General features: G+C 58.8%; 1 protein-coding gene across 6 annotated transcripts; it reads left to right on the top strand.

Annotated features, from left to right (window-relative positions):
- Positions 1-8,346: 8,346 nt before the first annotated feature.
- On the top strand, positions 8,347-23,150 carry PLXNB3 (plexin B3). Of its 6 annotated transcripts, none has more exons than XM_032757910.2 (36): positions 8,347-8,448; positions 9,618-9,709; positions 11,002-12,042; positions 12,379-12,558; positions 13,078-13,206; positions 13,292-13,392; positions 13,939-14,071; positions 14,244-14,400; positions 14,489-14,597; positions 14,679-14,793; positions 14,909-15,034; positions 15,115-15,231; positions 15,447-15,540; positions 15,623-15,792; positions 16,013-16,164; positions 16,358-16,463; positions 17,026-17,156; positions 17,358-17,534; positions 17,646-17,841; positions 17,987-18,226; positions 18,313-18,471; positions 18,544-18,695; positions 18,805-18,905; positions 18,979-19,202; positions 19,325-19,503; positions 19,694-19,760; positions 19,987-20,314; positions 20,456-20,559; positions 20,687-20,780; positions 21,016-21,188; positions 21,336-21,496; positions 21,756-21,903; positions 22,069-22,133; positions 22,204-22,279; positions 22,408-22,482; positions 22,743-23,150. In XM_032757910.2, the coding sequence occupies exons 2-36, from the start codon at positions 9,665-9,667 to the stop codon at positions 22,845-22,847; spliced, it is 5,730 nt and encodes a 1,909-aa protein (XP_032613801.1). In that variant the 5' UTR covers positions 8,347-8,448; positions 9,618-9,664; the 3' UTR covers positions 22,848-23,150. The 6 variants fall into 6 exon arrangements, 4 of the variants coding, with proteins under 4 accessions (XP_032613801.1, XP_032613802.2, XP_032613799.1 ...); XM_032757911.2 differs by having other exon boundaries at positions 9,600-9,709; positions 18,550-18,695; XM_032757908.2 differs by having other exon boundaries at positions 9,600-9,709.
- Positions 23,151-23,290: the final 140 nt, after the last annotated feature.

The raw sequence follows: 23,290 nt of genomic DNA, 5'->3' as shown, positions 1-23,290 counted from the left end.
ACAAATAAATGGAAAGATACCCTGTGTTCATGGATTGGGATAATTAATATTGTTAAAATGTCTATACTACCCAAAGTGATCTACACATTCAATGTAATCCCTATCAATATTCCCATGAGATTTTTCACAGAAATAGAAAAAGCAATTCTAAAATGTCTATGAAACCACAAAAGACCCCAAATAGCCAAAGCAATCTTGAGCAAAAAGAACAAAACTGGAAGACTCATGCTATCTGATCTCAAAATATATTACAAAGCTATAGTAACCAAAACAGCATGGTTCTGGCATAAAAACAGACACATATACCAATGTAACAGAATAGTGAACCCAGAAATGAATCTATGCATTTACAGTTGATTGATCTTCAACAAAGGTGCCAATAATACATGATAGACACAAGACAGTCTTGTCAATAAATGGTGTTGGGAAAATTGGATATTCACTTGCAGAAGAATGAAATTGGACCCTTATCTCACACAATGCACAAAGATCAACTCAAAATGGACTGAAGATTCAAATGTGAGACCTGAAATTAGAAAACTACTAGAAGAAACTTAGGTGAAAAGCTTCTTGGCACTGGTCTGGGCAATAAGTTTTTCAATATGACACCAAAAGCACAGGCAACAAAACAAAAACAGACAAATGAGTTTGAGTTTGCATCAAACTAAAAAGCTTCTGCACAGCAGAGGAAGCAATCAACAGAGTGAAGGAGACAACCTACGGAATGGAAGAACATAGTTGTAAACCATCCATCTGATACAAGGTTAATACACAGAACACACAAGGAACTCAAGCAACTCAACAGCAAGCAAACGTATTTTCTAACCCAGTTAAAATAACCCAGTTACACCTACTATGTACTCCTAAAAATTAAAAATTGAAAATTGAAAAAACAAACACCAAAAATAACCCAATTTAAAATGGGCAAAGGACTTGAACAGGCATTTCTCGAAAGAAGACATACAAATGGCCAATAGGTCTATTAAAAAAAAATGCTCAACATCAGCCGGGTGCAGTGCTCACGCTTGTAATCCTAGCAGTTTGGGAAGCCGAGGTGGGTGGATCACCTGAGGTCAAGAGTTCGGAACCTGCCTAGCCAACATGGTGAAACCCTGTCTCTACTACAAATACAAAAATTAGCCAGGTGTGGTGGCATACATCTATAATCCCAGCTACTCCAGAGGCTGAGGCAGGAGAATCGCTTGAATCCGGGGGGCAGAGGTTGCAGTAAGCCGAGATCGCGCCACTTCACTCCAGCCTGGGCAAAAGAGCAAAACTCCACCTTAAAAAAAAAAAAAGAAAGAAAAATGCTCGACATCACCAATCATCAGGGAAATGCAACTCAAAACCACAGTGAGACACCACCTCACTCAAATTAGAATGATCATTTTCAAAAACACAAAAGAAAACAAACTTTGGCGAGGGTGTGGAGAAAAGGGAACATTTCGACACTGCTGGTGGGATTGGAAACTAGCACAGCCAGTATGGAAAATGGTATGCATGGTGGTTCCTCAAAATATTTAAAGTGAGAATGACCATACAATCCAGCAATCCCATTTCTGGGTATGTATCTAAAGGAAATGAAATTGGTATGTCGAAGCAATATCCACACTCGCATGTCCATTGCAGCACTACTCACAATCGCCAAGATATGGAATCAAACGAAATGCCCACCAACAGATGAATGGATAAAGAACATGTGGTACAGATACACAATGGATCACTATTCAGCCTTCAAAAAGAAGACAATCCTGCCATTTGCAGCATGGAGGAACCTGGAGGACATTACATTAAGTGAAGTAAGCCGGGCACAGAAAAGCAAATACTGCGTGACGTTGCTCATACGGAAAGTAAAAATGTCAGCCTCATGGAAACAGAGCGGAACAGTGGCCTCCAGGACTGGGGTAGGGGAAATGGGGAAATGCTGGTCAAAGGGTACCAAGTTTCAGTTATGCAGGATGGAGACTTTCCAGAGATCTGATGTACAGCATGGTGATTCTAGTTAACACATTTAAAAAAAAAAAACCAAAAAAATTGTTGCAAAAGTAAATAATTTATTGTTTAAGGCTGATTCCTAATTGGGACAAGTATAAAGACAACCAAGGAAAGGCTAGGACTAACTGCGAAGGGAAAAAGAAGGGTCCATGATGGCTGTCAGTGGGGACAGGTGTGCAATAGTTGATCATCATTCTTTAGATGATTCATCTAAGCAGCATATGCTCTTTCGTGTGTATTAGATTGAACAAGATGAAACTGCAATTTTTGTAGGTTAAAAATAAATGAACATTAAGCAACGTCATCTGGTTTTGACCCAAGAAATGTCTTAATAATAAATTAATGATAAAATAAAACCAAAACACTTTATGCTAATAAACTTGAAAACTTAAACAAAATGGGCATGTTCCAGCAGGGCGCGGTGGCTCACGCTTGTAATCCCAGCACTTTGGGAGGCCAAAGCGGGTGGATCACCTGAGGTCAGGGGTTCAAGACCAGCCTGGCCAACACAGTGAAACTCCGTCTCTGCTAAAAATACAAAAATTAGCTGGGCGTGGTAGCGGGCGCCTGTAATCCCAGCTACTCGAGAGGCTGAGGCAGGAGAATTGCTTAAACCCAGGAGGCAGAAGTTGCAGTGAGCCAAGATCATGCCACTGCACTCCAGCCCGGGCGATAGAGCTAGATTCTGTCTCCAAAAAAAAAAAAAAGCATGTTCTTAGAAAAATATTGTTTATCAAAAATTGACTCAAAATAGAATGATTCATCCTAAATTCAGATAGACTCTCAAGGGACTCCAAATAACCAAAACAATTCTGAAAAAGAAGAACAAAGTTCGAGGACTCGCACTTCCTGATTTCCAAAATCTATTACAAAATAAAACATATTACAGTGTGGTCCTGGCATAAAGACAGAGACGGAATAGAATCCAGAGCCCAGAAAGAAACTCTCAAGTATACGGTCAGATGATTTTTGACAAGGGTATCAAGGCTACAAATTGGGAAAAGGGTAGTCTTTTCAACAAATGGTATAGGGGAAACTTGATATCCACATGCAAAAGAATAAAGTTGGAGGCTGGGCATGGTGGCTCACACCTGTAATCCCAGCGCTTTGGGAAGCCAAGGTAGGAGGTTTGATTGAGGCTGGGAATGGGAGACCAGCCTGGGCAAAGTAACAAGATCCCATCTCTACCGAAAACATTAAAAATTTGAGGCTGAGGCACAAAAATTGCTTGAACCCGGGAGGCAGAGGTTGCAGTGAGCTGAGATCACGCCACTGTACTCCAGCCTGGGTGACAAAGTGAGATCTGTCTCAAAAAAAAAAAAAAATTAAATTAAAAATTAGCTGGGCATGGTGATGAATGCCTGTAGTCCCAGCTACCCGGGAGGCTGAGGCAGGAGAATTGCTTGAGACCAGGAGTTTGAGGTTACAATGATTATGCCACTGCACCCCAGCCTGGGCAACAGAGCTAGACCTTGTCTCAAAAAAAAAAAAAAAAAAAAGATGGCAAATTTTGTGTTATGTATTTTTTCCCACAATAAAAAATTACTCAAGAAGAAACAGAAAACCTAAATGGTCCCATAATTATTACAGAAGTTGGATCCATTGTTTAAAATCTATAGGGGGACAGGCAGGAAGCTACAAAAACAAGGAAGGCCGGGCCAGATGCAGTGGCTCACGCCTGTAATCCCAGCACTTTGTGAGGCCGAGGCAGGCAGATCACCTGAGGTCAGGAGTTCAAGACCAGCCTGGCCAACATGGAGAAACACCGTCTCTACTAAAAATACAAAAATTAGCTGGATGTGGTGGTGCACGCCTGCAGTCCCAGCTACTCGGGAGGCTGAGGCAGGAGAACCGCTTGCACCCAGGAGGCAGAGGTTGCAGTGAGCTGAGACTGCACCACTGCACTCCAGCCTGGGCAACAGAGTGAGACTCTGTCTCAAAACAACAACAAAACAAAACAAAAGAAAAAAAAAAAAAACAAAGAAGAGAAAAGAAAAGAAACAAAACAAAACAAAACAAAAAACAGAAAACAAAAAGCAAGGAAGGCCTAGATGGTTTTACAGATGATCTCCAGCAAACATGGAAGTAACTGATTGTCTCCATCTTAGACTAACTGTTCCAGTGAACAGCTGAAAAAGGAAATACTGCCTCAACTCCCTTTACCATGTCTTGATACCAAAACCAGACGAGGATAATAATACGAGGCTAAAAAAAAAAAAAAAAACCACCCAATCCAGAATTGCATATGAAAAAAATACATCATGCAAAGTTGAGTTTAGTCCAGAAAATACAAGAGTGGTTTAACATTTAAAAATGAATTAATGTAATTCGCCACATTAACAGATTAGAGGAGGAAACCCTGTGATCATATTAATGCATTCAGAAAAAGCATTTTATAAAAACTCAACATATAGCACACTAGGAATGGGAGGGAGCTTTCTAAATTTGATAAACATACCTACCAAATGCTCCCTGCAAACATGCAAACATCATACTTAATAATGGAACACTGACAATGCCTCCTATGCTTTTTTTTTTTTGAGACAGAGTTTCACTTTTGTTGCCCAGGCTGGAGTGCAATGGCTCGATCTCAGCTCAAAGGAAGTAAAAGCAAAGAAAGCAAGTCCAGGGAAGTAAAGCAAGAAAAAGAAATCAGCCGGGCACAGTGGCTCACGCCTATAATCCTAGCACTTTGGGAGGCCAAGGCGGGTGGATCAGGAGTTCCAGATCAGCCTGGCCAACATGGTGAAACCCTGTGTCTGGTAAAGATACAAAAATTAGTCAGGTGTGGTGGTGGGTGCCTGTAGTCCCAGCTTCTTGGGAGGCTGAGGCAGGAGAATTGCTTGAACCAGGGAGGCGGAGGTTGCAGTGAGCCAAGACCGTGCCACTGTACTCCAGCCTGGGTGACAGAGCCAGACTCCGCCTCAGAAAAAGAAATTAAAGCTAAAACGACTGGAATAGAAGAAACAAAACGGTCATTACTTGCAGATGATGGGATTGTGTACGCAGAAAATCAAAAAGAATCCACAAAGAGAACCCAAACATAATTATTAGACTTAATATGAGAGTTTACAAGGTTACTTGACACAAAATCTGTACATAGACATCCATTGTTTTTCTATATACCAGCAACACACAGTCTGAATGGGAATTCAAAAGAAGGTAGCCAGGCGCGGTGGCTCACAGGCTCACAGGCCAGCACTTTGGGAGGCCGAGGCGGGAGGGCCACTTGAGTCCAGGAGTTTGAGACCAGCCTGGGCAACATAGCGAGACCCTGTCTCTACAAAAAAATTACAAAATTAGCCAGGCACTGTGGCGCCTGCCTGTAGTCCCAGGTGTTTGGAAGGCTAAGGTGGGAGGATCGCTTGAGCCCAGGAGGCTTCAGTGAGCCATGATTGCGCCAGTGCACCCCAGCCTGCACGACAGAGCGAGACCCCGTCTCAAAAAAAAAAAATCAGATTGATAAATGCTATGATATTAAAATTAAGACTTTCTGTTTATCACATGATACATCAGCAAACTGAGAAGACAAGTAACAGGTAGGCCGAAGACATACACCCCAAGGATTGGTATGGAAAATACAGAACGCCTGCAAAATGTAAGGCCAAGACATGCACGGGCATTTGACAGAAGAAATGAAGAGTGCTGCAACATGGCCGGTGGTCAAGGAATGCCGATTCAAAACCCAGCAGGGCACCATTTCACACCCACTGTATGCGCAGAAACTCTCAAGTCTGCTCGCTGGTGTACGTGAAGACGTGGTGCAGTAGTGGCAGTGGGGGTGTCCGCTGGGATGCCAGCATGGAGAGCTATGTCTTCAGCCCAGCAAACGTGAAGCCCACGTCCCACTGACCCAACAAGTCTCCTTCCAGCATTGAGAAGCCTGGCACATGGCAAGGAGACAACACCAGATCAGTTGACGCTGCCTTCCCATCCCTTGGTGAGGGGACCTGGCCATTGCAGGATACATCCAGCACGACTCCCCTGACATAAGATGTTCCGGTTCCCCAAACCAGCCCAGATCCTTTCTGGTTACACCAGCTTCAGACCAGGGGCTGCCGTAGCCACGCCTCTTATCTGATCAGAAAGCGTAGAAGGTGCATTTGCAGGCCATATACACACATATTTATGAAAATGGTGCTGCCTGTGGATGGATTTATTGAAATGGAGCTATATTGAGCAAAATAAAATTGTAGATGTAAAGGCATGATATTTTGTTATTTAAAAATGTATCATATGTTATTAATCCTCTGAACATATAGGCTTGCCATAGATCCAAATGCAATAGTGTTGGCTTATGTGATCATCTTCACATTTATCTAATTCCCACAATCCATCTCTGATGGGTTCAGTGCAAGAACCATCAATATACTAGTATAAGAAACTTTCAGACGTTTGGGATGGTATGTCATTGGAATTAAGTGACTCATGTGGTAATACATTTTCTATTAAACTTGCATCAAAATAAATACACATGAGGAACCTTGTGGAAAGAATTCATTATTAGGGAAAGTAGGTGCACCAGATGCCTTTTACTTTTATAGATTTATTTTATGAGACAGGCTCTCCCTCTGTCACCCAGGCTGGAGTGCAATGGCACCATCATGGCTCACTGCAGCCACCACCTCCCAGGCTCCGGCGATCCTCCCACTTCAGCCTCCCAAGTAGCTGGGACTACAGGCTCGCACCACCATGCCTGGCTAATTTTAAAATTTTTTTGTAGAGATGGGGGTCTCACTATGCTGCCCATGCTGGTCTAGAACTCCTGGGCCCAAGTTGTCCTCCTGCCTTGGGCTCCCAAAGTGCTGGGCTTACAGGCAGGAGCCACGGCGCCCAGCCTGATTTATTTTCTTCTGTGGAAAGGAAGGAGAAACCCATTCCCCATGCCAGATTGCAGGTGTCTGTCTCGTCCGGGGCCAGCGAGAACATGTGTGTGTGTGTTGGGGTAGGCATGGGGGGAAGGACAGGGAGAGGGAGAGAGGCCAGCTGGCTCCCCCAGGCCTCCCCTCCTGGAGCTTCCAGATCCCTCCCTGGCCCCTTCAAGGCTGCCTGGCCTTCCTCTTGGGGAGAGACCCCTTGCCGGCTGCTCACTCGCTTTTTAGTGGTCCCTTCCCATGGGCCTGCCTGGTTTGCCTCCACATCCTCAGCGACTGCAGGTGAGAGGCTGTGGATCTGGGGCCCAGTGGTCCGGAGCGTGGCCCGTGCCAGAATGCCCGGGTTCAAATCCCATCTCTGTGGAATGCGCTCTGAAGAAACGACGTCAGGTCATGGCCCTGGGCAAGTCACCCACCTCTGTGCCCCATTTCTCTCCAGGCAGGTTGGAAAGAATGACACAGCTGCTCAGGGAAGCACCCATACCCCGAGTCTGCTGGGCCTTCGAGCTCCAGGGCGAACACCTGGCCCTATACCCCAGCCGCCCCCAGGGCTCCAGTCACCTGAGCCAAGCTTCTCACCCCCAGGCCTCCCCAGCCCCATCGCCATTTCCTCCTCCCTCATGGGCCCCTCAGTCTTACCGTCCTCCCACTTCTGCCGGCCCCTCCGTGGATGGCCCTGCCACAGGGGAACGGTGCCCCAGCAGAAAAGCCCCAGGGTCGCCTGGATTCTCCTGCCTTTGCCTCCTGCCCTGGGTCCAACGCACAGTCTTCAGAATGCTGCCTCCCCAGAGCGCCTCTGGAACACGCCCACCTCTCTCCATGCCCACGACTACCACTGGACCAGGCCTCCCCACATTCTCTGCCCAAGGGCCACCAGCTTGCAGTTGCTCATGGCAAGGCAAGTTCAAGTTCTCAAGCCTGGCCACAGAGACCCCGCCTGATTTGCTGACCTCCGCCACACCCTGGAAGACAGCCCTAGACCAACCGTGTGTTCCAGTCTGTAGGAAACACAGATTTTTCCTCAACGCCACGTGGGCATGTCACGTGCAGGCCTGGCCTGGGGTAGGCCTCAGCTCCATCTCCTGCCCAACGCCTGCCAAGGTTCATGGTTCAAGGCCATGTAGCCTGATGGTTAAGTGAAGGGGCCCTGTGGTTGACTCAGCCTTGCCACATACTAGCTGTGTGACTTTATTCAAGTTTCCTAACCTCCCGTGCCTCAGTTTCCCAACCTGTGTTCGTTTCTGAATGGTGCCAGTGCCAAGCCCAAGCCTGGCATCCAGTAGGTGCTTCGTGCCAGGTTATGGAATGCCCACCCGATGGGGGGCGCTGCCGTCTCTCACCTGCCAGGTGCCCACGGTCAGTCCTCCATCATGCCTGCTGCGGCCAGCAGAGGGCAGCAGCGCCCTGCCCTACGCCATCGGGCAAAGGGGCGGGCGGAGAGAGCCTGGGCTGCCTGGCCAGGCTTGTTGGGATGAGTCGGACTGGGCACGATTGCATTGTGGGGAGGGAGGCTGGGGCTCTGTGAGACGTGCTCCTGGCACCACCAGCTGCTACTTGGCCCTCGCCGGTGGCCCGCCAGGTAGGTAAGAGCTGGGGCAGGCTTGGGCTTGGGGTGCAGGGGCTACCAGGCCTCAGGGCAAGGCATCAGGGTGTGCTCGGGCCAAGGAGAAGCTAGGGTCTCAAGGCCAACTGGCGGGTCGGGCAAGAGCCCTCGGGTGTCGGCCCAGCCTGACGACAGCACTAGGTGCCGGGGAGCACGGTGTCCCCCAAGCGGTAGCCCTGGGGTTAGGAGGTGGGGAACCATGTTTCTTCCCCGAAAATGGGAAAGCCAGTGCCAGCCTCGGGCAGGGTACAGGGTAGAGAGGCTGCCCGCCTGGCTCCCCACCCCCACAGCCACCCAACTGGCCCAGCCAGGTGGCAGCAGCCCGCTGCCACCTTGCCCTGGAGCCTACTGCTGCCGTGCTGTGGGGGAGGCAGAGACCCCATCCCCAGTGCACCTGCTCCTGTGCCACTGGCCAGGGTGGCCTATGAGGGTGACGGGGGGCTAGCTGCTAGGTGCCCCTCCCTTCCTCATCCCCTGCATGGATGGCATCTAGGCCAGCAGGATCGTGCTTCAGAGGGTGGGGTGGACACCTCTGCCTCAGCCCATCTCAAGCAGCCTCCTCCCGTGGTCCTGCTCGCTGCCACCATGCTGTACCTGGTACCACTTCACCAGTCCCCAGAGGCAGGGCTGGGCCGGGGGTGTGGAGGAAGATCTTTTGGACAAAGGCAGGCATTGAGGGCCAGGTCTGGCACTTCACCCAGGCCCCAAGACTACCAGCTGGCATTTGCAGGGGCTCCGAGGCCCACCCCATGCCCTTCACAGGGACCCGGGGAGTCAGGGAGGGGCATGCTTAGTGACACAGGGGTTGCGGGGCCAGAGGGGGAGGGCTGGCTGGAGGAAACCCCAACCCTTTGTCCCCGGATCCCGGGGGTGGCTCCCTGAGGGTGGGAAGTGGCAAGGAGCCCCCTGTCCAGAACAGCCCAGTGGGGGTGACAGCACTAGCGAGTGGGGCCCTGGCCTGGCCTCTGGACAGAGGGAACATTGTTGTGGTGGAGGCCACTATTGACAAAGCTGCCAGCTGTGAGGGAGCCCGGTCGCCAGGCCCTGGGCGCCACCCCCACCGCCGCCCCTCCTTCCCCAGGCCAGCTCGAATGGGGCTGAGCCTCGACTGTCTCCCTCCCACTCAGGACAATGCCCCCCCACAGCCATCTCATGCCCATCGCCACTGCCCTCGGGCAGCAGAACTGAGCGTATGTGCCACGCCACCCAGGAGACCCCTCTGCTGCACCACTTCATGGTAAGTGCCCAGGCCCGGTGTCCCCAAAAATGTTCCTGGGAGGGGCAGGGTAGGGCAGGATGGCTGTGGCCAGGCCCAGGACATACAGGCTGCAGCCTCCCTCGTGGCAGACACTGCCCCAGATAGCCCGGGGTCCGCAGGAAATGTCCGTGCTCTTCCTGCCTGTGTTCCTGAGATAAGGGGCTCTTGGGCCTTCCTCCAGGCGCTGCTCTGCCCTGAGTCCCAGCGGCCCCACTCCTGGTCAGCATGTGACCCCACACCCAGAGCGGCATCTCTCTGTGGAGGGCAGGAGGGGCCACAGCAGGGGCTGCTCTCACCTCTCACCCTCAGGGGCTCAGCCCCGGGGTCCCAGCAGGCACACCCAGGAACCATCTCCTGTCTGGCACCCCTCCATGCCCCTTCCCTGACCCCTCCCCCGGCCAGCTCTCCTGGTCTGCTCTTCTCCCGGGACACTCCCACACTGAGGCCCCCTGTGCCAGGCCCTGAGAGACCCAAACTGCCGGGGCCCATGGGACAGGAGCAGGCCTCCCCGCACTCCCGCAGCCTGTGTTGTCCCTTGGCACCCCTGGCTTCTCCCAGCACCCCCACTGCCTTGCCCCAGTGCTTCCTTGCCCTGGAGCTGGGCGCCAGCATGGAGCTGACCCCTGCTCCTCGCTGACTTGCTCCTTGCTCAGCCCGCGGCTGCCTGGCTCTTTCCCCCAGCTGGGGAGGGTTCCTCCTTGCAGCCGGCCCTGGCTACCCAGGGCAGGATTTCTCTCCCTGTCTGGTCCCTTGGGGCACATGATGGCCTCACTCCTCTCACCCCACTTAGATCTCTCTTGTCTGGGTGGTGGGCACAGGGGCGCGCTGTGACACAGCTTCCGCCAGCCTTCCAGCTCCTGCGGCCTCCCTCCCTCCCCTGCCCTCTCTCCATCCCTGCCCCCTCTGTGACTCACAGTCCCTCTGTTAGTGCTCTTGTGGCTTTCCAGGACCTGCCCCCCTTCAACAATCTACATGCATATCAAGTAGGAGATGAAAGAATTCTCTCCTTGTGTGCTCGTGCGTGCATGCATGCACCCCTCCCTGCCTCTCGCTCCAGCTCTTGGACACTGTCTTTGTCCCTCCTTATGTCCTCCTCTCTCTGTGCCCCCTCTGTCTCCTTGACTCCGCTCACTGTCTCTCACTCTCCATCTCTCTGCCTCCCTCCCTCCCTGGCCCTGAGCACCCTGGCCTCTTTCCACTCCACCTTCCACCTTCCTCTGGTCCTCTATCTGCCTTGCGCTCCCACTGCCCTGACCTGTGCCCTCTCACAGGCCCCCGTGATGGCTCGCTGGCCTCCCTTCGGCCTCTGCCTCCTCCTGCTGTTGCTGTCCCCACCGCCACTGCCCTTGACAGGGGCCCATCGCTTCTCCGCACCTAACACCACTCTCAACCACTTGGCACTGGCACCTGGCCGAGGCACACTCTATGTCGGCGCAGTGAACCGCCTCTTCCAGCTCAGCCCCGAGCTGCAGGTCGAGGGCGTGGCTGTCACTGGCCCTGTCATCGACAGCCCTGACTGCGTGCCCTTCCGTGACCCGGCCGAGTGCCCACAGGCCCAGCTCACTGACAATGCCAACCAGCTGCTGCTGGTGAGCAGCCGCGCCCAGGAGCTGGTGGCCTGCGGGCAGGTGCGGCAGGGCGTGTGTGAGACACGGCGCCTTGGGGATGTGACCGAGGTGCTGTACCAGGCTGAGGACCCCGGTGACGGGCAGTTTGTGGCTGCCAATACCCCGGGAGTGGCCACGGTGGGGCTGGTGGTGCCCTTGCCCGGCCGGGACCTCCTGCTTGTGGCCAGAGGCCTGGCGGGCAAGCTGTCGGCAGGGGTGCCACCCCTGGCCATCCGCCAGCTGGCCGGGTCTCAGCCCTTCTCCAGCGAGGGCCTGGGCCGCCTGGTGGTGGGCGACTTCTCCGACTACAACAACAGCTACGTGGGGGCCTTTGCCGACGCCCGCTCCGCCTACTTTGTGTTCCGCCGCCGAGGGGCCCGGGCCCAGGCTGAGTACCGCTCCTACGTGGCTCGCGTCTGCCTGGGGGACACCAACCTGTACTCCTACGTGGAGGTCCCCCTCGCCTGCCAGGGCCAGGGCCTCATCCAGGCCGCCTTCCTTGCCCCGGGCACCTTGCTAGGGGCGTTTGCCGCGGGCCCAAGGGGCACCCAGGCGGCGCTCTGCGCCTTCCCCATGGTGGAGCTGGGTGCCAGTATGGAGAAGGCCCGGAGACTTTGCTACACAGCGGGCGGCCGGGGCCCCAGCGGTGCAGAGGAAGCCACCGTGGAGTACGGCGTCACGTCGCGCTGCGTCACCCTGCCCCTTGTGAGTGGCATGCCCTTCCATCCCCCGTCTCTCTGTGGATGGCTGGCATCTTTCAGCACTGGGCAGGGGTGCCCGTCCATGGGAAGTGCCAGCCGACCTCTCGGTCAGGGGTCAGCTGAGTCTCCAGGTCTCCTGCCCGCTCCCCACCCGTTTCTTTCCGCCTTTCTCCCTCTGGATGCTATGAGCTTGCCAGGTGCCCTGGCCCTTCGGCCCTGATTGCTGGGCCTTGGGGTCATCCCAGGGTGCCTGGGTCTCCTCCCGCTGGCAGCCTGAGTATCCCCCCGACTGCCTCTCTGCCCTCTTCCGGGGGCTGATTCTCCACTCCCTGCCATGTAGGACTCCCCCGAGTCGTACCCCTGCGGCGACGAGCACACCCCCAGCCCCATTGCTGGCCGCCAGCCCCTGGAGGTCCAGCCTCTGCTGAAGCTCGGGCAGCCGGTCAGCGCCGTGGCAGCCCTACAGGCAGACGGGCACATGATAGCCTTCCTGGGGGACACCCAGGGCCAGCTGCACAAGGTGAGGGCCCAGCCTTGCTGTCCGGCTGGGTGTGGCCCTGGCCACGGAGGCTCAGGGAAGCCCCCAGCAACCACCACCTTTTAGCCCGCATCCCATGGTTGGGTCAGGGGGCTTTGCCACACAGTGACTGCTGGCTGGGCACTGCCCCCTGCAGCCCGGCCTTCACCAGCTGGTGGTGGCTCACGGTGAAGGTGGCTGGGGTGGCTGGGTGAGGTGGGCAGGGTGTGGTGCCTCCTAGTGACCTTTTGGTCTCCCCATAGCTGCCCTCCCACCTGGCAGAACTGTCCCTGGTACACAGGGCCTCACCCAGGGTGCCGCTGCTGCCCCAGTGTCATGGTTCCCTGGACAGTGTCCTAGGCCTGAGGGTGCCGAGTGGGGGAAGCGATGTGTCCTCCCTCGATGGCCCGGCAAGAAGGGGAACCGGCTCTAAAAAGGAACCCCCACTGGGAGGAGGGCGTGTCCCTAGAATGGGCAACCTTTGGCCACCTGGCCCAGCCTCGTCCTTGTCCCCCCACTCAGGTCTTTCTCCACGGCCCCCAGGGCCAGGTTTACCACTCCCAGCAAGTGGCGCCTCCAGGCTCAGCCATCAGCCCAGACCTGCTGCTGGACAGCAGTGGCAGTCACCTCTATGTCCTGACTGCCCACCAGGTGAGGGCCATCCTGGGGCTGAAGGGGCCAGCACACGCGGCCCGAGTCTCGTGCCCATTGCCTCTCTGCTCTGCTGCCCCTCCAGGTGGACCGGATACCTGTGGCATCCTGCCCCCAGTTCCCTGACTGTGCCAGCTGCCTCCAGGCCCAGGACCCCTTGTGTGGCTGGTGTGTCCTCCAGGGCAGGTGAGCACGGGGCCTGTGCCTAGGCTTGGGCCAATGGGTGGTGTGTGCCAGGAGGCTGCCCCTGGAACCAACCCTAGGTGTGCCGGGAGGCCAACCCTGCCTGCTGGAGAGACTCGGGGCCACCACGGAGGTCACCCATCCTGCCCCATCTCACTGAGCAGTGAACCTGATTGGCATCCCCCTTTTCCGACACCACCCAGCCTGTGGACTCCTCATCCCAGCAGCCCCAGCCAGGGTCCAGAACCCCCACACAGCTGTCCTCCAGCCAGTGCCCCACACGGCAGCCCCAGGAATCCTTTAAGGCAGCCCTGAGTCGCTGTGTGTCCCTCAGCCCAGCCGCAGCTGCCCCTTAGGGCTGGAGCCCGTGCCTCGGCCATGAGGCCCTGCCTGCTTGGCCCCTTTCTCTCTGGGCACAGTCCCCTTCACGCCTCCTGCTCATCGCACCCCACTGCACTCCAGTTGGGCCGGCCTCCCCAGCCCCCTGTTGCCAGTCATCCTTGGAGTGTAGGACCCCCCACAGTGACCTAATGGACCCCTGCCTGGCAGGTGTACCCGGAAGGGCGAGTGCGGGCGGGCGGGCCAGCCAAACCAGTGGCTGTGGAGCTATGAGGAGGACAGCCACTGCCTGCACATCCAGAGCCTGCTGCCGGGCCACCACCCCCGCCAGGAGCAGGGCCAGGTAAGCCGCCCACCACCACTGGGCCCTCTGGGCAGCATGACCACTGCCTGGAGCATGAACCCCGCCTGCCTCCCGTCCTCCTTCCTCTCCCATGGCCTCTGCTGCCACCCCCAGCAGTGGCCGCCCCCTCTGCTCTGGCTCCATCTCCCGGTTTCTCCCCGCTGCGTCCCAGGTCACTTTGTCTATCCCCCGGCTGCCCATCCTGGATGCAGATGAATACTTCCATTGTGCGTTCGGGGACTATGACAGCTTGGCTCATGTGGAAGGGCCCCACGTGGCCTGTGTCACCCCTCCCCAAGACCAGGTGCCACTTAACCCTCCAGGCACAGGTGAGTGGCCCATGGGGTAGGGGCTGGGGTGGAAGCTGGAGGGGTAATGAGCCACCTGACCTGTCCTGCCCCCACTGTCCCCTCCCAGACCACGTCACTGTGCCCCTGGCCCTGATGTTCGAGGACGTGGCTGTGGCTGCCACCAACTTCTCCTTTTATGACTGCAGTGCCGTCCAGGCCTTGGAGGCAGCTGCCCCGTGAGTCCCTGGGCCCGCCTCCTGGGGTAGGGGTGGCAACCCCAGAGGGCACTCAGTTGAGCAGCTGCCCTGCCCCTCTAGGTGTCGTGCTTGCGTGGGCAGCATCTGGCGGTGTCACTGGTGCCCCCAGAGTAGCCACTGCGTGTATGGAGAGCATTGCCCAGAGGGCGAGAGGACCATCTACAGCGCCCAGGAGGTGGGTGGGCCCGAACTTCGGGCAGAGACAGGGCTGTCCCTTCTCCACCCTTCCCAGACCCGCCCAGCAGTAGGCCCTTTGAGTTCTGAAAGGCTGAGGGCTCTTGTTTTCCCAGGTGGACGTCCAGGTGCGTGGCCCAGGGGCTTGCCCACAGGTCGAAGGCCTGGCAGGTCCCCACCTGGTGCCTGTGGGCTGGGAGAGCCATTTGGCCCTACGCGTGCGGAACCTTCAACATTTCCGAGTGAGCCGTCAGGAGGGAAGGGGGCAGGGCAGTGGGGTCTGCCACAGCGTGTCCACGCTCCTGACAGCGTCCTTCCCCAGGGCCTGCCTGCCTCCTTCCACTGCTGGCTGGAGCTGCCTGGAGAGCTTCGGGGGCTGCCGGCCACCCTGGAGGAGACAGCAGGGGATTCAGGCCTCATCCACTGCCAGGCCCACCAGGTGAGTGGCTGCCCTCCAAACCCTGTTGCCCCCAAGCTCCCGTAGACCCTCAGGGATCTGCCATCTTTGTGGAGAGCCATAGCCTCTGTCCCTGGGCCCCAGTCTTGGGGGAGAGGCAGGGAACAATCACATTCATTCTGGGGGTGGCCCAGAGGAGACAAGAGTCAGAAGTGCCCTGAGTGGGCACCCAGCCTGACCCCACACTCTGCCCACAGTTCTACCCCTCCATGTCCCAGCGGGAGCTCCCAGTGCCCATCTACGTCACCCAGGGCAAGGCCCAGAGGCTGGACAACGCCCGTGCTCTTTATGGTGAGCCTGAGGGCAGCCAGGCAGGTGGGGCAGGGTGGGTGGCAGACAGGAGGCGCTCAGCACACTGCCTGACCTTCCCTAGTGATCCTGTACGACTGTGCCATGGGCCACCCGGACTGCAGCCACTGCCAAGCGGCCAACAGGAGCCTGGGCTGCCTGTGGTGTGCTGACGGCCAGCCTGCCTGTCGCTATGGGCCCTTGTGCCCACTGGGGGCTGTGGAGCTGCTGTGTCCTGCGCCCAGCATTGATGCGGTGAGTCCCCGCCCCTAGGGTGGAGTGCAGGTCTCCTGCCGGGGCCCCCACTTCTCCTGCCCCGCACTGTCCTATCCTCCATGATCAGACCAGCCCTGCCCCAGGCCCCCAAACCCCAGCAGCTCGGCCTGGCTGGGCTGGTTGGCTGGCCGGGCACCCGGCACTGCAGAGTGGGGTGGGGGTGCGGGGGATCCCATCTGCCATCATTTGCCTGCTGCAGGTCGAGCCCCTGACCGGTCCCCCTGAGGGAGGCTTGGCCCTCACCATCCTGGGCTCCAACCTGGGCCGGGCCTTCGCCGACGTGCAGTACGCCGTGAGCGTGGCCAGCCGGCCCTGCAACCCTGAGCCCTCTCTCTACCGCACCTCGGCCCGGTGAGGCACTTGGAGGGTGAGGATGGGTGGGGAGGCCCTCAGAGATGGCCACCCAGAGATAAGGAAGGCCTGTGGCCAAGAAACCTGGGGCACTCGGTCAGGGGAGGGGTGGAGAAGGTGCGCTCGGTAGCAGCTGGTGGGCTGTCCCCTGCGTCCCTGGGCCCTGAGCAGCTCCCAGGCCTCGGCTTTCCAGGATTGTGTGTGTGACATCTCCTGCCCCCAATGGCACCACTGGGCCCGTCCGGGTGGCCATTAAGAGCCAGCCACCAGGCATCTCAAGCCAGCACTTCACCTACCAGGTCAGTGGCCTCCCAGGTGTGCCCTACACAGGGGAGGGTAGGAGGGAGGGCCAGGAAGGACAGGCGCCTAATGAGGATGTCAAGCTGGGTCTGTGGGGAGCAGGAAGCACCGCTGCATGTCTAGGAGGGAAGCCATGGCATGTGAAGGGAGGTGGGCAGCCAGGCCAGTCTGGGGCACGAAGCTCTCGGGACCCGTTGCCCTGGGCACTTGGTGACACTGTTTCCCGGGTGGGTTCTGCCCAAAGAGGCAACTGGATTTGAGAGTTTAGAGCTCCAGGTCTGCGGGCTGTGAGCTGTGGTGGGGAGGAGGCTGTCCCAAGGGGGCAGAGTGGTAGTGAGGATGAAAGAGCCCCACTCCTACTCCCCAGGCGGCAGGGGTGGGTGGGAGGAAGCTGGCCAGTGTGCAGTGGCCTCGGGAAGGAGGGCGTGGTCCACTTTGGCCCCAGGAGGTGAGGCCCAGAGATGACCTGTGCTTCAGAAGCAGAGGGCCTTGGGCATGGCCCAGGTGGGTGAAAGGGCCACGCTGGGCTGCCATGCCTACCCAGCCCGCGCTGTTCCCCAGGACCCTGTCCTGCTGAGCCTGAGTCCTCGCTGGGGCCCCCAGGCAGGGGGCACCCAGCTCACCATTCGAGGTCAGCACCTCCAGACAGGTGGCAACACCAGTGCCTTCGTCGGTGGCCAACCTTGTCCCATGTGAGTCCCGGCCTGGCTGCCATAGGCCTCGGTGTCCTTTCTACACAGTGGGGGTGGTACCTTCAGAGAAGTGGTTGCTGTGGCCACCCCCAGTGGTCCCTGCCCCGTCAAGGCAGGCAAAGTAGGGCTTCTCCTACGGGGATTGGGCCAGGGCTGGGGTAGTTAGAGCCGAGATGAGAGACCCCACTACCCATCCCGCAGCCTGGAGCCAGTGTGTCCGGAGGCCATTGTGTGCCGCACCAGGCCCCAGGCTGTCCCAGGAGAAGCAGCGGTCCTTGTGGCGTTTGGCCACGCCCAGCGCACACTGCTCGCCAGCCCCTTCCGCTACACCGCCAACCCCCGGCTTGTAGCAGCGGAGCCCAGTGCCAGCTTCCGGGGGTGAGGGTCAGCCCACAGGCCAGCCTGTGCACCGGGCAGGAGGGAAGGTGGGATGGGGGCTGGGCTGTGTTGCCCACCGCCCACCCACACCCGACTGCCATCCTGGTACAGGGGTGGGCGACTGATCCGTGTCAGGGGCACCGGCCTAGACGCAGTGCAGCGGCCCCTACTGTCTGTGTGGCTGGAGGCTGACGCAGAGGTGCAGGCTTCCAGGGCCCAGCCCCAGGACCCAGGGCCAAGGAGCAGCTGTGGAGCCCCTGCGGCCGACCCCCAGGCTTGTATCCAGCTTGGTGGGGGGCTGCTGCAGGTGAGCCCCTCACCAGCAGGCGACAGGGCTGTCCCCGACCATGCCCATGCCCAGTGGGGAGGGGGAGGGGAGGCCGCCATGCCCCTGGCAGCGCATAGTGGAGCCCAGCTCACTCCACCTGCGGCCGGCCCTGAATGCCCCACAGTGCTCCACCGTCTGCTCCGTCAACTCGTCCAGCCTCCTCCTGTGCCGCAGCCCTGCTGTGCCAGACACGGCCCGCCCGCAGCGGGTCTTCTTCACCCTAGACAACGTGCAAGTGGACTTCGCCAGCGCCAGTGGGGGCCAGGGCTTCCTGTACCAGCCCAACCCCCGCCTGGCACCCCTCAGCCGCGAGGGGCCTGCCCGCCCCTACCGCCTCAAGCCAGGCCATGTCCTGGATGTGGAGGTGAGGGCCACCTTCAACCTTGCCCTCCAGGGCGCTCAGGCCGCCTCTGTGGGGGCCAGCGGCTTACGCTCCCGTGTGTGTCCCAGGGCGAGGGCCTCAACCTGGGCATCAGCAAGGAGGAGGTGCGTGTGCACATCGGCCTCGGCGAGTGCCTGGTGAAGACGCTCACGCGCACCCACCTGTACTGCGAGCCGCCTGCGCACGCCCCGCAGCCTGCCAATGGCTCCGGCCTGCCACAGTTCGTGGTGAGTCCGTGCCCTGGGTGGGCACGTGGACCGGGTGCCGCCGGCATGCACTCAGGAGCCCTGCCCCCCCAGGTGCAGATGGGCAATGTGCAGCTGGCCCTGGGCCCTGTGCAGTACGAGGCTGAACCCCCGCTGTCTGCCTTTCCCGTGGAGGCCCAGGCAGGCGTGGGCATGGGTGCTGCAGTGCTGATCGCCGCCGTGCTCCTCCTCACCCTCATGTACAGGTGAGACCCGCTCACCCCCAGCACATTTCCCTCCTCGCCATTGGCAAGGGTGCCCTGGCGGGCGGCTGGCCTGGCCCTGGCCCTGGCTGATGCTGACCCCGGGCTGCAGGCACAAGAGCAAGCAGGCCCTGCGGGACTACCAGAAGGTGCTACTGCAGCTGGAGAGCCTGGAGACCGGCGTGGGAGACCAGTGCCGCAAGGAGTTCACAGGTGGGTGCGGAGGCAGGGGGGACAGGGTGCCCACGGGGCCTGAACTCACACCTCGGCGCCTCCTGGCCCGCAGACCTCATGACGGAGATGACTGACCTCAGCAGCGACCTGGAGGCCAGTGGGATCCCCTTCCTGGACTACCGCACCTACGCCGAGCGCGCCTTCTTCCCTGGCCATGGCGGTTGCCCGCTGCAGCCCAAGCCTGAAGGGCCAGGGGAGGACGGCCGCTGTGCCACTGTGTGCCAGGGTCTCACGCAGCTCTCCAACCTGCTCAACAGCAAGCTCTTCCTCCTCACGGTGAGGGCCGTGTGGCAGGAGTCCCCGGTGGGCAAAGGAGGTGGGGCTGGGGAACTACTGGCCTGAGACAAAGGTGGGGGAGGAGTGGGGCTTCCCGGGATGAGCCTCCAACCCCTGCCCAGCTCATCCACACCCTGGAGGCGCAGTCCAGCTTTTCCCAGAGGGATCGCTGCCATGTGGCTTCGCTGCTGTCGCTAGCGCTACACGGCAAGCTGGAGTACCTGACTGACATCATGAGGACCCTGCTGGGTGACCTGGCGGCCCATCACGTGCACAGGAACCCCAAGCTCATGCTACGCAGGTTGGCCTTGACCTGGACCCAGTGGCGGGGGTGAGGGCTTGCCACAGACCTGCCCCCATCGCACCCTGGGCGGGCTCTGTCCAGGGGCGGGTGGGGCCCGGAAGCCCCAGCAGGTGGGGGGGAGGAAAGTGAGATGTCCTCAGCAGGGACACAGGCACAAAGGCCTGACCCTGTGGCCGGCTCCCCACAGGACAGAGACCATGGTGGAGAAACTGCTCACCAACTGGCTGTCCATCTGCCTGTACGCCTTCCTGAGGGTGAGGGGCACTGTCCCGCCTGCCCCCAGCCCTGAGTGGCAGACTCCTCCCCTCCTGCCATGTGGGGGCTGCTGCCTGCGCCCTACCTGACCAAGGCCCGGCAAGGGGGGCTTTGGAAAGGGAAGGACTTTGAACCCTCTCCCGGGCTGGAGGCGAGGCAGAGGCGAAAAGGGCTGTCATCGATCCCCCCTCGCTTGGCTGATGCTGGCTCATCTTGGCAGTGCAGGAGGTGGCTGGTGAGCCATTGTACATGCTCTTCCGGGCCATCCAGTACCAGGTGGACAAAGGCCCCGTGGACGCCGTGACAGGCAAGGCCAAACGGACCCTGAACGATAGCCGCCTGCTGCGGGAGGACGTGGAGTTCCAGCCCCTGACGCTGATGGTGCTGGTGGGGCCCGGGGCTGGCGGGGCCGCAGGCAGCAGTGAGATGCAGCGCGTGCCAGCCCGGGTGCTCGACACGGACACCGTCACCCAGGTCAAGGAGAAGGTGTTGGACCAAGTCTACAAGGGCACCCCCTTCTCCCAGAGGCCCTCAGTGCATGCCCTAGACCTTGGTGAGAGAGCCAGCCCTGCCCACCCACCCCAGGGACCCTTCCCTACCCCTCCGGCACCGGGAGCCCCTCAGCTGTGTCTTACTATGAGTGTGGGGCATGGCGAGCAGGCTGTAGACTGTCTGCTTCCCTGACTCCCTCCAGAGTGGCGCTCGGGCCTGGCTGGTCACCTGACCCTATCGGATGAAGACTTGACCTCCGTGACCCAAAACCACTGGAAGAGACTCAACACCTTGCAGCACTACAAGGTGTGAGCAGTGGTGGGGTGGGCAGAGCAGCGGGGCTGGGGCGGGGCAGGGTGAGGCAGGGCAGGGTGGCAGCGGTGTAGGCACCTGGCTAGGGGTCAGCACAGCCTCCACTCCCCATCTCTGCCAGGTCCCAGATGGAGCAACAGTGGGGCTCGTCCCTCAACTGCACAGTGGCAGCACCATCTCCCAGAGCCTGGCCCAGAGGTGCCCCTTGGGAGAGAGTGAGTCCCTCAGGGTCGGCCCTGACCTGGGGTCACTGGAGTCCAGGCTGGGCAAGCAGAACTCCTGGCCATGCATCTGCCTCAGCTTCATCCCCCACCCCACCGAGATCTTCTGCCCATCTCTCCTTCCTTTCTTCTAGTCCCCACCCTGCCCCACCTTGTCGGGGGAGTGGACTGGGCATCCCAGGCCAGGGGCAGGGGGTATAGCCCTGAAGCCAGGCTCCTGTGCCCTCAGACATCCCCACGCTGGAGGATGGCGAGGAGGGGGGGGTGTGCCTCTGGCACCTGGTGAAAGCCACCGAGGAGCCAGAAGGGGCCAAGGTGCGGTGCAGCAGCCTGCGGGAGCGGGAGCCAGCAAGGGCCAAGGCCATTCCGGAAATCTACCTCACCCGTCTGCTGTCCATGAAGGTTGGAGCAGCCTGGGCGGCTGGGCCTGAGAGGAGGCTCGGCCTGGGACCCCGACCGAGCCAGGGAGTGGGAGGGGCAGGGGCAGCCTCAGCCGTGGACGGCCCCCACACCCTGCCCTCCACACGGCCCTTATCCCCTGCCTTGCAGGGCACGCTGCAGAAGTTTGTGGACGACACCTTCCAGGCCATTCTCAGTGTGAACCGGCCCATCCCCATCGCCGTCAAGTACCTGTTTGACCTTCTGGATGAGCTAGCAGAGAAGCATGGCATCGAGGACCCAGGGACCCTGCACATCTGGAAGACTAACAGGTGCCTTTCCTGCTGCCCCGCCCCTGCTGTGCACATGGTCCACTGAGTCCCAGAGGGACCAGGACATTCCCAGGGTGGATGCGCCCACCTGGGGTTTCTGGAACTTATCAGAAGATCTAGGGCGCAGGTCACCTGGGCCACCAGGCCAGCTTCCAGTGGCCCCTGGCCCCGAATGTGTTGCCAGTAGGCTGGAGTACATGGGGCGGAGATCACAGTGGCAGGCCAGGGCCTCACACCCACACCTGCCCTGTGCCCCCAGTCTGCTGCTGCGGTTCTGGGTGAATGCCCTGAAGAACCCACAGCTCATCTTTGATGTGCGGGTGTCGGACAACGTGGACGCCATCCTTGCTGTCATCGCCCAGACCTTCATTGACTCCTGTACCACCTCGGAGCATAAAGTGGGCCGGGTGAGAGCAGTGCCAGCAGCAGCAGCTGGCAGGGGCTTGAGGAGGAAAGGCTTATGGGGGAAGCCTAGAGGGCTCTGCACAGAGCTCTGGGTGGGCAGTGGCAGCATCACGGGGGCGCCTTCACCTCCTAGCTCATGCCTAGCGCCTCCCCTCCCTCTGGAGCAGGATTCCCCGGTGAACAAACTGCTCTACGCCCGGGAGATCCCACGCTACAAGCAGATGGTGGAGAGGTGGGTGTCAGAGGCCTCGGGGCTGCGGGGATGGGGGCTGCCCCACCCCTAACTAAGTCTGCTCCTCCAGATACTATGCGGACATTCGCCAGAGCTCTCCGGCGAGCTACCAGGAGATGAACTCTGCTCTGGCTGAGCTCTCCGGGGTGAGGCATGGCCCGGGGGGTGCGCCTGTCCACATGTGGGTGGAAAGACTAGCAGAGCAGAGGGGGGAGACTTGGGGCTTGAGGACCAGGCTGGGACCTCACTGCCCCCCTCCACGTGGTGCCCCCAGAACTACACTTCTGCTCCCCACTGTCTGGAGGCTCTGCAAGAACTCTACAACCACATCCACAGGTACTACGATCAGGTGAGGCCCAGGGCACTCTGGAGGGGAGGCACAGTGGAGCGGGAGGCCGGTGGACCCTCCCGCGGGAGCACGGGTGCCAGCCCATGCTGGCGGGGCCCAGGCTGGGGAAGGGACTCGGCTTTCATTCGGATTCCCCAGGGGGACCCCAGGCAGCCCCCGCTGGATCCCCAGGCTCCTGCGGAGATGGAAGCAGGGTGGGTGGCCCTGGACCAGCAGGCAGAGGGGCAGGCTCAGACAGGCATCCTCCTCTGCCCGGGCAGATTATCAGTGCCCTGGAGGAGGACCCTGTGGGCCAGAAGCTGCAGCTGGCCTGCCGCCTGCAGCAGGTTGCCGCCCTGGTGGAGAACAAAGTGACTGACCTGTGAGCTCTGGCTCGGACAGCAGCAAGCCGGCTCCACCACCACCGCAGTGCCTTATGACCCCGGAACCGAGCCAGCCACTGAGGGGAGCTGGCAGAGCCTGGGGGCACAGGGTGCAAAGCCAGGCACTGTGCCCAGCAGTGGGCTCCCTGCCTGCCACCTTCCCTGCCAGCCCGCCCACCTTCCCCCAACCTGGGACTGTTTCTAATTTATAAGGATCCCCCTCCTTCCCCCTCTCCCCATTGTATTTATTTGCCTGCTGGAAAATCACATCCGGAAATAAAATAGAAGTATGTCTTTTTATTTTACTTTGAGACAGAGTCTCGCTCTCTCTCCCAGGCTGGAGTGCAGTGGCGCAATCTCGGCTCACTGCAACCTCTGTTTCCCGGGTTCAAGCAATTCTCCTGCCTCAGCCTCCCGAGTAGCTGGGACTACAGGCGTGTGCCACC

The sequence above is a fragment of the Hylobates moloch genome, unplaced genomic scaffold, assembly GCF_009828535.3.
Source record: "Hylobates moloch isolate HMO894 unplaced genomic scaffold, HMol_V3 SCAFFOLD_7, whole genome shotgun sequence".
Lineage (NCBI taxonomy): Eukaryota > Metazoa > Chordata > Mammalia > Primates > Hylobatidae > Hylobates > Hylobates moloch.
The sequence above is the reverse complement of the archived record's forward strand: the minus strand, read 5'-3'. Positions and strand labels throughout refer to the sequence as shown.